The sequence below is a fragment of the Oryza sativa genome, chromosome 2 (assembly GCF_034140825.1).
Source record: "Oryza sativa Japonica Group chromosome 2, ASM3414082v1".
NCBI lineage: Eukaryota > Viridiplantae > Streptophyta > Magnoliopsida > Poales > Poaceae > Oryza > Oryza sativa.
Genome location: NC_089036.1, coordinates 16,364,776 through 16,380,537, shown reverse-complemented (window position 1 = coordinate 16,380,537; position 15,762 = coordinate 16,364,776). Strand labels below are relative to the sequence as shown.

The window sequence follows — 15,762 nt, the reverse complement described above, 5'->3', positions numbered from 1 at the left end:
AACAGGTATGTTTTTCTTTACCACAAGCCTTCAAATCATCAAAAACTTCATGCCACCTAATGCACCATGTTTTTGTTTTAGCACAAGGTCTGCAACTGGTTCCAATGATCCAGTACCACTACAATCTGTGTTCCTAGAACCTTGCCCTGATGAGACCACTCAACAGGAGACCTAGGAGACCCGGCCACTGCAGATTGTACTGCCGTAGGCTTCACTAAGAATGAAGATATGCATCAGCAGGAAACTTACCCCAAGGAAGCTTACCCAAAGAAAGCCCCAAGCTGCAGCCACTACATCAAGCCCAGACAGCCCTGCTAGAAATACCAGGAGCAAGAAGCTCCAGGTGTAGTAAAATGTGCTTCTTTTGGTCTATGGTTCTTTTAATCCATGGCAAAACTTTTATTTTGTTCTATGATAGTGAAAAACATCTGCCATGTGATGAAAACACTCTTTTTTTGGTCTCTTACTTTGCCATGTTGGTATGTGGATGCAAACAAGTAATGTATTTTGCTAAGTCATGTCTGTTGCTAACATCTGGTACTATCATGTAGTGCTGTTATGTGATGAAACAGCTAATTAAAGGATGAAATAGCTAGTTATGTTATGTTGTTTCATTTGATGTTGTTATGTGCTAACATTTGGTGTTGTTTCAACCTGGCCATTTATACTTTCACCATTCTTGATTGAAAATTCATTCATCCTTCCATACATCCATTTATCCATGACTACTCATACACACACCCAACTACTTCTTGAAAATAGCATACAAAGTAAGAAAAATGCAAACATAGACCATCTTTTCAAGCCACTTAAGCTGCTGCATCACCCTAATGTCCACTCCAGTAGCTTGATCTTGCCTGATAGGCAGTGGAGTAGTAGGGAAACCACCAGGTGGTGCCACTGCTTGTAGGGGAACTGTATGAATTGGAGCAGGGGCATGAGGTGTTTGCACTCCAGTGTCCACCATTTCATCCTCCCACTGATAATACTGACATCCTCCAATCTGAATGCCAAACCATCAACACATTGTGAGCAAACAACAAAAGAAAAACCCAAACATAATATGTGAGCAGAGAATGAAACACAAACTGCAAAATAAGGGCACTTGTGAAAGGCACGGTTGCTGTTCTTTTCTGTTGTCGAGATGAGCCGGTTTGCAAGCACATGGTAGTTGAGCTAAAATAAACAATTTCTTTGGTCGATTTATTTAATGATTTTTTTAAACAAGGAAAGGGAACTCCAGGGCGTGACACGCCAACAGCCCTGCCTTTGCCACCAACATCACAGCCTTTGGTGCCAAAAAATACATGCATGTGCCTGCCTCCGAATGGCACATAAGGAAACAAACTTCATCAAATGGCATTTCAAGCCTAAGGGCAACTAGGTCATTTCGCACTGCCGTTACCCACCGTTACAACCCAAAACGGATGAAATGGCATGGAGGGCGCGATAAAGTTCGACGATGGCAGAGAGAGAGGCTCAAACTTTTTAGTGGCATAGAGGCAGACACCATCTTTTTTTAATACCACACAGGGAAAAACCTCTATATGTACTTCTCAAAACGTAGTCTAGATTCGTCTATAGAAAATGAACCTTTTTTGGTTGGAGACTTGGAGGCAGTAGAATGAGTTAACAGTGAATTTCATCACCATACTGAAGAGAGGACTTGGGAAAAAAAAAAGAGGAAGTCCGGTTGGAATGAAGTAGAATTGGCGGGCATTTGGTCGTCACTCTCACTCCCGCGGCCCCGCCGCACCACCTCATCCATCCCACGAATCCTATCGCCTCCGCCTTCTCCATCCTTCACCACCCCGACGACCATGGCCATCACCTCCTCCTCCTCCTCGCCGCCCGCCGCCCACCACCCCTTCTCTTTCCCTCGCCGCGCCAAGCAACACGGGCGCCCCCGCCTCGCCGCCGCCTCCTCCAGGTGGGCGAACCGCAGGGCCAGCTCCTCCATATGGGTCAACCCGGCCGCGCCGCCCCGCCCTGGCCAGACGCTGCGCCGCCTCGTCCAGCTCGGGGACCTCGACGCCGCGCTCCGCCTCCTCCTCCTCCCCGGCGCGCTGCCCGCCCCCGCCGCCGCCCTCATCTCCTGCAACATACTCATCAAGAAGCTCTGCGCCACCCGCCGCCTCGCCGACGCGGAGCGCGTGCTCGACGCGCTCAAGGCGGCCGCCGCCGCGGACGCCGTCTCGCACAACACCCTCGTCGCGGGCTACTGCCGCGACGGCCGCCTCGCCGACGCGGAGCGCGTGCTCGGCGCGGCCAGGGCGACCGGCGCGGCCAACGTCGTCACCTACACCGCGCTCATCGACGGGTACTGCCGCTCCGGCCGCCTCGACGACGCGCTCCGCCTCATCGCCTCCATGCCCGTGGCGCCCGACACCTACACCTACAACACCGTGCTCAAGGGCTTGTGCATCGCCAAGAAGTGGGAGGAGGCCGAGGAGCTCATGGCAGAGATGATCAGGAACCGTTGCCCTCCCAACGAGGTGACATTCGCCACGCAGATCCGTTCTTTCTGCCAGAACGGGTTGCTCGACCGCGCCGTCCAACTGCTCGACCAAATGCCTAGGTACGGATGCACTCCTGACGTTGTCATTTACAGCACCCTTATCAATGGATTCTCAGAGCAAGGGCATGTCGACCAAGCCCTCGACCTTCTCAACACTATGCTATGCAAGCCCAACACCGTTTGCTACAATGCTGCGTTGAAGGGTTTATGCATCGCCGAGCGATGGGAGGATATCGGTGAGCTGATGGCTGAGATGGTTAGGAAGGGTTGCTCGCCAAACGAAGCTACATTCAGCATGCTGATCAGTTCCTTGTGCCAAAATAATTTAGTGGACAGCGCAGTCGAAGTTCTTGAGCAAATGGAGAAGTACGGGTGTGAGCCTGACACCGTCAATTACAATATAATCATCAATTCCTTGTCTGAACGAGGGCGCGTGGATGATGCCCTCAGGTTGCTGAACAGCATGGTGTGTAAGCCTGATGCCCTTGGTTTTAATGCTGTGTTGAAGGGCTTTTGTAGAGCTGAACGATGGCATGATGCTAGTGAGCTTATTGCTCAGATGTTTAGGGATGATTGCCCTCTAATTGAAATGACCTTTAATATACTGATTGACATGCTTTGCCAAAATGGTCTGGTCAACTATGCAACCCAAGTGTTTGAGCAAATGCCAAGGTACAGATGTACGCCTGACATTGTCACATACAGCAGTCTTCTTAATGGCTTTTCTGAACAAGGTCTTGTAGAGGTTGCCATTCAGTTATTTAGAAGCATGCCGTGCAAGCCTGATATCTTTAGCTACAATGCTGTGTTGAAGGGTTTGTGCAGAGCTGCACGATGGGAAGATGCTGGGGAGCTTATAGCTGAGATGGTTGGAAAGGATTGTCCCCCAAATGAAGTAACGTTCAATATATTAATCAATTCCTTGTGCCAAAAAGGGCTGGTTGATCGTGCAATTGAGGTTCTTGAGCAAATGCCAAACTATGGAAGTACACCTGATATTTTTACATATAACGCCCTTATCAATGGCTTTTCTGAACAAGGCCGTTTGGACGATGCCCTCAAGTTATTGAGCACCATGTCATGTAAGCCTGATGCTATTTCTTATAACTCTACATTGAAGGGTTTGTGTAGAGCTGAGCGGTGGCAGGATGCAGAGGAGCTTGTAGCTGAGATGCTTAGGAATAAGTGCACTCCAAATGAAGTAACATTCAAGTATGCTAATCATTTACTTATGCCTAACAGGGCTGGTTGACTGTAAAATGTATGTAACACTTCTTCCACGTGGAGTGGTACACTGGTCTCACCAATGACATTTTCCTATGGTTGTGGACTATTTCCTGAAGTCTGAAGCAGCACAGCTGTACAGTACTGACAGATTCTGCTATTACGCCGCATTGAAGGCTTTGTTTAAAAATAAGCAAGAGGAATTTGAGAGCTTATAATTTTGATAAGGGATGAAAGGGGTGATTGAAAACGGTTTCCTGAAGGATGATAATGACTGCAAATGATTTTCGGAGGAATCATGTTGAGGAATTGTTTTGGTCAAAACAAGTTAAATTTTTGTTCTTCTCAGGATTCCTAGAGAGCAGTATGAAAGCAAAGATCTTGTCCAGCATTTTGTATATCATTCAAGGAATATTCTAATTTCGGGAAAAACAGTTCCATTTCAGTACTTTGTTGTTAAATTATTTGGCTAATATTTCTAGTACCACGCCATATATTGTCTTGGTACAGTGCATAGTTCAGCCGTAGGACAAAGACCAAGCATATTTTAGCCCATTTTGGGCTGAGACACATGCCATGTAAGTTTTGACTTCTGCTTTTCATTACACATTTGAATTGATCGAATGTTGTTTTCATATATATAGCATTTGTGCTCTATCTTACTAAATGCCATGTGCTAAATTTGGGAACCGTGGTGTTGCTGTTGCAGACTTGCAGTTCCTTGGTTTGTTGCTTGACAAGAATACCTTAATATGAGTGCAACATGCAAGATCTTAGGTTTTGTCAATCTGTCAGAACTTCAAATGTTCAAGTCTTCAATGAATGTTATCAACTTCTCATTACAAGTTTGGAGAAAAATCCAGAGGTATATGTTGTCCGATACTGTTGCAGAACAATCACCGCTTTTTCTTGCTTATCTTAGTTTTTTAGCATTGATTCAACTCAGAATATAACGTGTAGCATTTTGGCTCACTCTTTTGCTCTAAGTATTTGAGTACGGGACACAGTTTATTCCAATAAATAATGACTCGGTTTTGCTGTTATAATTAACGCCTTTGTTAGATAAAGATAAATGGTGTAACTGTGTCTATTGAGTATTGACTATTGCATGCAGGAACGGAAAATATGTAGTATTGTTATTTCCCTTGGTAAGAAACATGGGACCTTTTGAGCCAATACACCTAAATATCTGAAAAAAGAGGTGTTTCTCCAATACTTGCTCACTCCCAGTTCATTTACATTTTTAATGCTATCTAGAATTATGTTGCCAGTGCCACCTGTACGCTGTGCTCTGGTGTGTGCGCGCGCTTTGCTCTAACTCTTTGCTGAAGTATCAATAAATCAAATGCACATTCCTTTTTATCTTCTCATAATATCCAGCAGTCAATGTTTATTAAGCTACGACGCATAATTCTGGATTTGTTTTTACTTGTTTCTACTTTATTGTGCAGATTTTTTGTGTATGAACTTGTCATGGTCATGGGTATGACAATGGAGCACTCAGTATCAATCTCAACTTTCACTTGGTAGCAGTTCATTAACCAGCCGGTAGTAAGATCAAGGTGTGCCAACGACCTCATCAGTTAATGAGAAACAATAAGAGCCTGTTCGGTTAATCCTGATGTGGCCTTCAAATTCCCCCGATCCACATCAAGAAACTCGAACCCTGGTAAATAAACTTAATTTTGTAACAGCTGGCTTCTAGAAATCATATATACACAGAATAATGTCTACTTAATTTTTAGCCATATGCAACCTAATGTAAGTTTATACAGCCAAGAAATATGATCAAGTCTAAAAGGAATTCGACAGGCAGGAGTGGGTTTTGCTTGCTTATGTCTCGGGCTGTACCGCTTTAATTTTGTTTGCTCTTTAGCTTATCAACCGTAACTAAATTTTAAATTTTAAAACTTAATTTTAGAGTTAGTATTAATGGTTTTTTCATCATGATTTATTTTTCAACATTGGAATTTAAGTACCTTAAGAACATATATAAAAATTTATTTACAAATTAGTTTTTACACGCTAATAAGCATTACGATTTATAATCAACTATCAACTAACCGATACCAATGAGACTACATCATAAATTAGTATTAGGTTGGACAGCAGTAATAGGTTTCTCAACTTGGTTAAATAGCTCTCATGTTCAATTACATATAACTAACTTTGGGATTTGATGATTTACCACTCTTTAGACCAGACATTGCCATCCTAGGCGCATATCATCGACTTAATAGGTCACACGTGTCATTATCATGGGATGACAGTGGCTGTCATCAAAACCGCCATCAAAGAATTGTCATTCACATGTATAACCAACTTTCGATGCCATATAACCAATTCTACCAACTATTAAAAATATTACTCCAGTCTTTACAGTTGTAATGGGTTCTAATGTGAGCAACAAACTGGTGTACTCAGTACTCCTATGACGACAGTGAATAATAAAATAATATCATTTCTCTAATTTATCGGACATCAAGGATGCCCGGAAGTGACCCGTGATCACTTCACCTAAGAAAGAGCAATTCAAATTGCTAACAGTATAAAAAAAGAAGATATTCAATGCGCTAGCATAGCGCATCAGTCTCTAGAGACGATGCAAAGGTAAAGTGAAACAAAACAGCAATCTGATCCTACAACAAAAATCCTTCAGAAATTTTCCCTTCAACTCGGCACAAGCGTTAATTAGGTGGCATGTCACGTTTCTCATCAATCTTAGGGTTCTCCCTGCGGCGCAGTTCAAAGCGCTCCCCATCAGCAGAAGGATCAGGCTGTCCATGAGAATCTGTTGTTTCCATGCTCGGCTCAGGAGATGTCTCTGTGTTAAACTCTTCATCATCTTCCACATTTTTTTCTCCCGAATCAGCGGTTTCATCACTGCTACTGGTACTGCTGCTGTATCCTTGGTTGGACAGCAGGATATCACCTTCACTGACTTTAGAGTCCACCTCATCAATCGTCACTTCTTTCTGAGGAAGTCTCTGCTGGATAGGCACCGCGTTGCTGATTGGCTGGCCTGTTCTCTGTTCTCTGTAAAGAGCTAACTGTCTCTGGTACCTTGCCTTGTCCTCTACACCTTTTTCTTGATATACCTACAATATGTATAAGTGTTACAAAGCACATATATTGCATGATTACTTTATCAATTTGAAGTAATGAAATTCAAAAGACCGTGTCTACTCTTACTGCTTTATCTTCAGGGCCTAAATTGTTCCATCGTTCACCAATCATCTTGCTGATAAGCCTGTCTTGTCCAGGATATTCTGGCTTGAGCTTCCTGTGCTGATCTTGGAAGAAGAAATTGTAGCCGCTCCTGTTTGGTTTAGGATGGTTGGGGTCTGTTGTACTTAACTTCTTCCTACGGCGGCGGCGGCGAGGACGTATGCCCTCAGCGCTGTCAATTGCAACATGAGGCACCGCAGTTGGCACTGCAGGTTCTTCGGTGCAATTATAGAGTACCGCTTTCGTTGATTTTGAGCCCATGATAACGGTAACTATGTAGCCATGTTCAAACTTACCATCAATTATCACTTGTACATCATTATCCAAAGAAGCAGCTAGGTCTGACAAAGTCAAAGGAACTAACTGTTAGTCATATAAATTTAAACAACTTTACCTAAATGTATAAAAAGAACACCAATTATAATTTCCATAAAAATGTTTTCCATTTAGTTTAACACCGTATAGAATATGCTTGAGAACAGCAATAATGCTTCCTATAAATGTTCTCCATTTATCTTAGCACCATTATAGAACATGCTCGCTTTTTACTGAATTTATAAATGGGCTTATATATTGATATACATGCAAATAGACCCTCCAATAAACTTATTTCGAGAATGGACCCTTTGCTCAACACCATCATGAAGGTGCCAAGGTACAATATCTAAGCGCCATACACATTGGCGCTGAGAACTTTGGCGAGCTGCACGAAGAACACGTGAGCAGGTGGTCATCACCAAAGCTCTTGGCGCTGATCACATATGAAGCTTAAATGTGGGATATAATAGGCAACAAGCTGATAAGTGGTGTAGTGGTTTGGCGGCCTCATGCTTTCCTCAACGTCCTGGGTTCGAGTGTTCAACCTTAACCCCCCCTCCCCCCCTCTCTTTTTCTCTTTTTAATGGTCAGCTCTACATATACAGACATGAATCGAGGAGTGCTTGTTGGTCACTAAAAAAAAGAAAATAATAAAAAACTGTTGCCGCTGAGAACTTTGCTACGCTGGCATGAAGTACACGTGAGCAGTTGGCCAGTAGCAAACCTCTTGGCGCTGACCATATAGGAAGCTTAAAAGGCTTGTGGGGTACAATAGGTAACAAGCTGATAAGTGGTCTAGTGGTTTGATGGCCTCATGATTTCCTCGACATCCTGGGTTCGAGTGTTCAAGCTGTGAGTTTTTCCCTTTTATTTCTCTTATTTTAATGGTCAGCTGTATGCGTGCATACATGACTCGAGGAATGTTTGCTTTTAAAAAATATATATGGTACCTTTTGGCCACTAAAAAAGAAAATAAAACAAGTTAGACCAGCCAAGGATCAAACTCGGCTCGCCGACATGGCACGGGGGACATCTTATCACCACACAATTTTTCTACGATTGTTTAATTAAAACTGTTAGCTTGTCATCCTGGATATTACATTAGCGCCAACACCTTCTGCGCGGACCATGTGGACTTCATGCCAGCTTGGCCTTTCTCAGAACCGAAGTGTATGGTTGGCGCCAAGATGTTGTACCTCGGCACCTTCATCAATGGTGTTGAACAAAGGGTCCACTCTAAGTTAATTGGAGGGTCTATTTGTAGAATAAGAATACAAGGGCCAAAATGTACAAAATGCTGCAAACTCACAAGCTTCGACTGAAGAAATGTTACGACATCTTGTAAGTTGACAGTTACAACACTTAACACAATCATACTATTACTTAAACTTTTGAGTAACATTTACAATCTTTCCTTCTCTTGTAATGAGCTGCTAGCCTGCCACAGAAGAAGTCCTAAACAAAACAAACTGCTACAGAAGATAAGTGAACTGAAACTGACCTGAAGAACAAGAATTGCTTCCTCTTTTCCTTTTCCGGGAAGCTTGACCTTCAGCTTTCATTTCTATACAGGAAATGCTTCTGGAATCTGCTGAAACAAAATGGTATGAGCTAGTAATACAGCAACAGACAAACTAGAAGACTGAATTTCTATAAATCCCACTGACCAGTTTCTTGATACCAGCCTTGTGCCTCAAACAAGTATAGCCTCTCAAAATGGTATAATAGTGACATGTAGTATTTCTTCAACATAAAAGAAGCATTTGTCGCAGTAGCAGGGAAAATAAATGATGCTGTTACTTCCCTCCATCTATTATCGGACTTCACCTGTGAAATAAATTTCAGTTATTTGCCTGCTATTCTGACAGGTAACAACTAATAATAAGATCATGAAAACAACAAAAATTTCAAGTGCCATGCCTTTAGTTTGCTTTTCTTTGGCAAACTTCTAAGCATAATAAAAATTTGCTTTACTATATATGGCCAGTCTTACATGACTGTCGCTGGCTAAAAGACTTTCTTAAGGAACATTTGACAATTGAAATATGAATGATTTTATTGAATTCCCACCTTATCAATGCCACCTCGTGAAGTGACCTCCTTAAACAGCTGATGAAGATCAAGGTCTTTTCCACCAATAATTGGCACCCTGAAAACAAAAATGATGTTAGAAATGCACCAAAATGAAGCATGCTCAATGATAACTTGGTAGAGTAGATCAACTAATTACCACAGTACACAAACATGTTGCAATGCAAATCATTCATCAACTTAAACTTATATATAATATTAACAGTAGTGATTCAAGCAACATTGACAAACATACCTGTCATTCTCTCCATATAATACAGCTATAGCAAGTACATTGATTTGCAAGGGACAGGCTCACACACTCAATTAGACTAGGGTCTAAGGCAACTACAAACTACAAATGAGCAATAACATAAGTGTTGAACATAACATCATCAACTAGGGCTGCTCCTCAGCATTAACAACATATAAGTAATTGACCATTGAACGAGGCATAAAACAAGGATAACTACGCAAAGCAACAGCAACAAAGGCCCAAGCCAACTATCACAATCTGTGGACAAAATTTGCACAAACGAAGGGGAAAACAAAAAGATAAGAAACCAGAAATGTGGTCGATCCATAAATTCGGTGACTCAATGGCAGATATAGGCCACATAATTTCGAGGGTAACATTTATATGGGGTTGATTAGTCAAAACCGGACGTATCCGGATTCCAAATAAATAAATATAAATATATAAATGCCTGTATTTGCATCGTCCATTATTATTAGGTTCGCTATCTCTCCCCAAAACTTCTCTTTCTCCCCAAACTTTATCTCCCAAGTTGCAATTCTTGCGCATTGAAAGAAACAAAACAAACAGCAACTGTTCTAAGCGCGCAACGGCATCAAATGCTATATCGTAAGGCAGCTGCATGGTGCAAGGATCGGCGATGCCAGATACAGATTGGTGCGTGTGTGTGTGTGTGTGTGTGAGAGAGAGAGAGAGAGGGGATCCCTTACTTGAGCTTTGTCCCCATCTGGGCGTGCAACCCCTCGAGCGCCCTCCTGAAGACCGCCGCGTCCGCCACCACGTCCTTGTACCCCGCAACCCGCGCCGGGTACGCCACCAACGTCCTCCTCCCGCCTCCGCTTCCCCCGGAGCCCGCCGCCACCGCAGAATCCTCCTCCGCCACCACCACCTTCTCCTTCCCCTTCCCCTTCGCATCCGCCACGCCCTTCTTCCCCGCCTCCACCCCCTCCACCTCCTCCGCCGCCGCCGCCGCAGCCGCCTCCTCCGCCGCCGCGCTCATCCCCCCTGCGCACACCCCACGACGAGAAGAAACCCATCATCACCACCACCACCACCCTGAATCCTCCTCCACCGCCGCCGCCGCCGCCGCCGCGCCGCCGCGCACGCGCGCCTTAATTAATATTATTTTTTCCCCCAAAAGAAAAGGTAGGAGAAAACCAGAGGAGAGAGAGATGGGAAGAGAAGGGAAGGGAAGGGAAGCCACCATGTACAAGAGAGACTAGTTTACCTTCTCTCTCTTCTCTTCTCGTCTCTTCTCTTCTCGCCTTCGCTTACCTTACCTGCCCTGAGAATATTTTTGCTTCTCCCACTTTGGCTTCCCACCTCTCACCCGGATTACTGTGAGAGGTTAACCATAATTAAATCAACCTAAGCTATACTGGGAGCCCCAGATTTGTAGAGAGAGAGAAGGGAGAGAGAAAAAAAAAAAAGAAGATGGAGACGAAGGGGGCCAAGGAAGCGTTATAATTATAAACCCCCAAGGTTAGCTTGCTGTATTTATTCTTTCCAATGGTGGAGCCACGCACAGCCATATGTGTTACCGTCAAATATAAAGAAGATATAGATAGTAATAGATAGATATAGATGGATATAGAAGGGTGGGATTATCTATCTCCAGAGAGAAATTGGGGGGTGTCAAACTCTCTCGGAAAAATAAATAGATCTCTACATAAAAATTGGTACCAACTCTCTCCGAAATAATAAATAACCGAGAGAGACTAGCATATGGCATACGAATATATATTTAGGGTGACCGGTAGCCGCAGTGGTAAATGATAGCCAGTAAAATATGGTGTACGATGGTGTGTTTATTAATATAATAGTAAGTCATTGATATAGTCTGGTGTTGACGTTGGATATAATATTGTCATCGTTATTATCCATACGCGAAACGTTAGTCGGAAGGTTTTGTTATTGCATTAAAATTGATTAATTGGTTATCTAACAATAGGGATATCAAAGGAGTTGAGATGTAGCATCAGTGTTAATGAATACATGGATAGAGATGAGATGATCTTAATTTGCTAAACGTACTTACACAAATGCCGTTGATGTTGGATGGGATTTAGTGACGTGGCATTATAGTGGTCTCTTCCCCCAAACACCTCCAATAAAGCTTTTTTGGATTGTTTTGAACTGAGTTGCACAACACAACAAAACAAGGTTGTGTTCGCTTAGCTGGGGTGACAGATGGACGGCTCAGATGTGAACCTCAAGAAAAAGGAAAATTTAACTTTTTGCCACTTTTAATATGTGGCAATTAATTATTTACCACTCATTATCTATGATATGTAGAATCTCATCTATCTGTAACATATAGGTTTAGTGGCAAATCCTTTATCACTACTCGTAAAAGTGACAAATAATTAATTATTCCCCAGAAATGAGGGATGGCGGTTCCTTTTCTAATGGGTCTTTTTTATGTACAAAATGTCACCGTTTTGCATTTGGCATGGATATAGCTGTTACATATTACTCAGTTAATTGCTACAGCTAAAAGAAAAAAAACCATGATATTAACTGAAATGAATAAATAGTTACTTTAGTTTAATTTTATTTGTAACTATATATCCATTTAAATTTAAGTGTTATGTAATATTAAGAATTTCAATAGATAATATGTAAAACTACAATATAAGTAGATGGGGTGGCAGACTGTCACCTTCATTGGAGTTTTTATTTAAAAAAAATAAAAGTATAGAGTACTATCTCCGTCTTAAAATAGTTATCTTTCTAGAATTTGAAATTTGTCCCAAAATACTTGTCACTCTAATATACTACTTGTACTCCCTCCTTACTTGTAAAGAAAGTCGTTTAGGACAATGTTTAAGTTAAGCCTTGGGAATATAAATCATGAATAACTCTCAAGTTGTTGAGTTTGAAAATATAAAAATTATATAAATAGATTTGTCTTGAAAAATGCTTTCATAAAAGTATACATATATCAGTTTTCAATAAATGTTTTTATAGAAACAAGAAGTCAAAGTTGTGTTTTGGAGATTGTGTCGCTGTCCAAAACGACTTCCTTCCTTTACGAGTACAGAGGGAGTACCATTTATCACCTTTCATTCAATTTTTTCCTATTATACTCTCAACTACTGCTCCTCCCAACAATGTAACAATTAATTACTCCTTAAAATGTGTGAATGCACCACATTTAGTACTCACCTTGAATTAGAACATGCAGGGAATCATGTATAACGACATCACCCTGATTTAAATATAGTGGAATTAATCATAGGACCATGGAGCATATTTTGTAGCATTGACACAAAATCATCTATCAATGCATTTTTGTTTGTTTGTGTGAGGGTTTCACTGATTTTTAAATGAAGGAAGCACCAAACACAAGCACATGGTAAATGTACACAACTAGGGATGAAAACGGATCGGAAACTAGCTTTAATATATTCATTTTCATATTTTTTTATTTCCGGAATCGTAATCGGAATCAAAAACCCGGATATGGAAATTAAATTGAATATTATCAAATACAAATACGGAGCGATACGAAACGAAACAAATACGGTAACGAATATTTGCCGGGATATAAAAACTCCTCAAATTGAGCTTCCTTAATCAATGAAGAGATATCGCTTGTTATTTTAGGTCAACATATTTAAATGTCTATCGTTAATTTTGTAGGCGGTCTCATAACCGTATGTGAAAATCGATTTTCATAACCGTTCCCCAAAAAGACCAACATGTAATATGGTTATTCACTTTCCAGTCCAAATACCTTTTACTTCATGTATAGCTTACTTACCATATCACTTATCAAGGTCTTGTTTTATAAATTGAAGATGCTATTTATTTTATTTCACATCTTCGAAACTTGTAATGTTTGTTTTATAGTTTAAATATTTTCAAATACAAATGTTATAAACTACAAAGTGGTAGATTCCATTGAGCTCTACAACTTTGATATGGAACACGTCTCTATAGGATATCGTTTGAATTACAGATATGAGATTTTGTAAAAATAGATATGATATTTTATAATGAATATTTAGACCCTTAAATGATCTCAGATAATAAAATAGTTAACAATAAAGTTGTATATCTCGTTGAGCTCTACAATTTTGATATAAAGTTTGTCTTCATCTGACTTCGTATGGAAAAGTTATGTATATGTACATGTTTGTTCTGAAATTTGATCCTTGTTTGTGGATATTCGAAAAATATTCACGGATAACCGTTTTGCAATTCCGACGGATATTTCCCTTACTGTATTCGTTTATGTTACGGAGAAAAAAAATCCGAATTTGTTTCTGAATCCAAAAATATCCGAAACTATCCGAACAAACCTATCCGATTTCGAAAAAACGTTCGGACGTACCAAAAGTATCCGTACCAGTTTCATCCCTGTACACAACCATAGGCAACAATAATTTTATAGAAAACTAGCTCAATCTCCATTCTTTACTAGTTACTACGAATAAAAAATAATATTATTTAAAATAAATAAAAATATATATTTTCTATTAAATGTGTTACCATCTTTTTATATAGGAAATATTCACCTTAATTGGTTTTATATGTGGCTATCCATTTAGATTTGAATTTCTTTTTACCATGAAGTTCAAAGGGGTGATTTGCAAGATTTATAGTGTGGTTTATTGATGTCGTGTGATAGGATATAAATTCTCTGTAATACTGAGAGACATTTAAGATCACTAATATATGGGCTAGAAGAACTGTTAGTATTACAGCTGATTTGGCCCCCATATCGCACCAGCACGCATGGAACGGACATGGATCTGCATTTTATGTAGATTAGTTTAAGAGGCATCGTCGTTAGTATATAGTGTAAAAATATAATTAATCATGTTAAATATGTGATCCGAATTTTAGGCATGTAATATATTCAGATAAGTTTTCAAATAGAACTTGACTATTAGGATTAGTTTCCTAGCGTGAGTCTTAAGTCTTGCCCACTAGAACTCCTAGATCCGCACGGCGAGGGTGCGACAACCCAATGTATTCCTTGCGTTTGTATCCAACTCCTCAATAGTGATCATTAATGGTCGGCGTTTGTGGTTTTTTCCCGCAAAGGGTTTTCCGCTTAAAATTCGTGTCTCCATTGTACATTTATTTGTATAACAAATCATAGTATAAAGGAATTTTCATAACAAAAATACTCTAATGTTTTTTTAATGTAACCAAGTAGAAGTGAAATTTGAAAAGCTCACGTACCAATTCGACATGTATTTGATAACCAGATGAGTAGAAATGAAGGTGATTTGCGTGGCGTTGAATTGAAATCAGGAAAGGCAAGGCAAAGTTATTGATGAATATGGTGGGAAGGTCGCCATACACGCACATATGATCCTCGCATGCACATTTATACAAAGAAAACGGAACCATGTGATACCGTATATATGGTTGATAAAGTTATGTGATATTATATATATATGGTTGGCAAAGTGCCACTTATGTGCAAGAAAATTTAAGATGTGAAAACGAAAGGCCAAGTTTTTTGGCTGCTCTATATCTATGTATTGCAATTTTCAACGATTGCTTGGTTCACCATCATTTCAGGTAAATTGACACTTGTGGCTCTTGGTGATTCGAGGTAGGCCAACTATTGGTACCTTTCTTTTTTGTTTTCTTTAGACAAAACGAATGAGGAGTTGATTCAGAAAACTGCAGGAATGACGAATTGACGACCGAATGGTTGCTACTTGCTAATATTCGCAGAAAATAATAGCATGTGTCAAGGTGCCTGGCCTCGCATGGGTTGGGCATAATCGCTTAAGGCCCAGAACACCTACCATATATGGAGTAAGTTTATTTGCAACCCTCAATTCTTGCTCCTTACTGAATTTTCTCCCTCAACCACAAAACCGGGTATAATGCTTTTCCAATCTTCGAAAACCAGTGCAAATCTTCGGTGGTTTGGAAAATGGTTTCTACTAATATGGTAGTTGACCGTTGTTGACTCACTAAGTCAACATGTGGGACCCACATGGTGACTGGCGAGGTATCATCAGTCCAGCCTGCCGGCTTGGCTTGCCTGCGTCGTGCCTAGCGGGGGGACATACGCCGCTGTAGGATGGTCCTCCCCCATCGCCCCTACACGCCGACGACGCACTGCTGTTGGCCCTACCACCCAGCAACGGGGAGAAGAAACCTCATCCCTCCTCGC

At 41.0% G+C, this 15,762-nt stretch overlaps 2 protein-coding genes across 4 annotated transcripts; one reads left to right on the top strand and one right to left on the bottom strand.

Annotated features, from left to right (window-relative positions):
* The first annotated feature begins 1,729 nt into the window (after positions 1–1,729).
* Positions 1,730–5,578, top strand: LOC4329341 (pentatricopeptide repeat-containing protein At1g09900). Its single transcript, XM_015769153.3, has 3 exons — positions 1,730–4,320; positions 4,452–4,607; positions 5,194–5,578. The coding sequence occupies exon 1, from the start codon at positions 1,821–1,823 to the stop codon at positions 3,768–3,770; it is 1,950 nt and encodes a 649-aa protein (XP_015624639.1). The 5' UTR covers positions 1,730–1,820; the 3' UTR covers positions 3,771–4,320; positions 4,452–4,607; positions 5,194–5,578.
* Positions 5,579–6,071: 493 nt separating this feature from the next.
* On the bottom strand, positions 6,072–10,979 carry LOC4329340 (high mobility group B protein 15). 3 transcript variants are annotated; one of them, XM_066307454.1, is made up of 7 exons: positions 10,843–10,979; positions 10,325–10,619; positions 9,359–9,437; positions 8,956–9,115; positions 8,790–8,879; positions 6,935–7,311; positions 6,072–6,840 (listed from the first exon to the last, which is right to left on the bottom strand). In XM_066307454.1, exons 2-7 carry the CDS (start codon positions 10,612–10,614, stop codon positions 6,430–6,432), a joined length of 1,407 nt encoding a protein of 468 aa, XP_066163551.1. In that variant the 5' UTR covers positions 10,615–10,619; positions 10,843–10,979; the 3' UTR covers positions 6,072–6,429. The 3 variants fall into 3 exon arrangements, with proteins under 3 accessions (XP_066163551.1, XP_015624641.1, XP_015624642.1); XM_015769155.3 differs by having other exon boundaries at positions 8,790–8,876; XM_015769156.3 differs by having other exon boundaries at positions 8,790–8,876; positions 10,325–10,979.
* Between the last annotated feature and the right edge of the window lie 4,783 nt (positions 10,980–15,762).

Coding starts and splice junctions, on each gene's coding strand:
- LOC4329341 (XM_015769153.3), top strand. CDS start 1,821: ATGGCCATCACCTCCTCCTCCTCCTCGCCGCCCGCCGCCCACCACCCC.
- LOC4329340 (XM_066307454.1), bottom strand. CDS start 10,614: ATGAGCGCGGCGGCGGAGGAGGCGGCTGCGGCGGCGGCGGCGGAGGAG. Junction 9,438..10,324: donor CAGATGGGGACAAAGCTCAA/GTAAGGGATCCC, acceptor TTTTGTTTTCAG/GGTGCCAATTATTGGTGGAA. Junction 9,116..9,358: donor CACGAGGTGGCATTGATAAG/GTGGGAATTCAA, acceptor TTTATTTCACAG/GTGAAGTCCGATAATAGATG.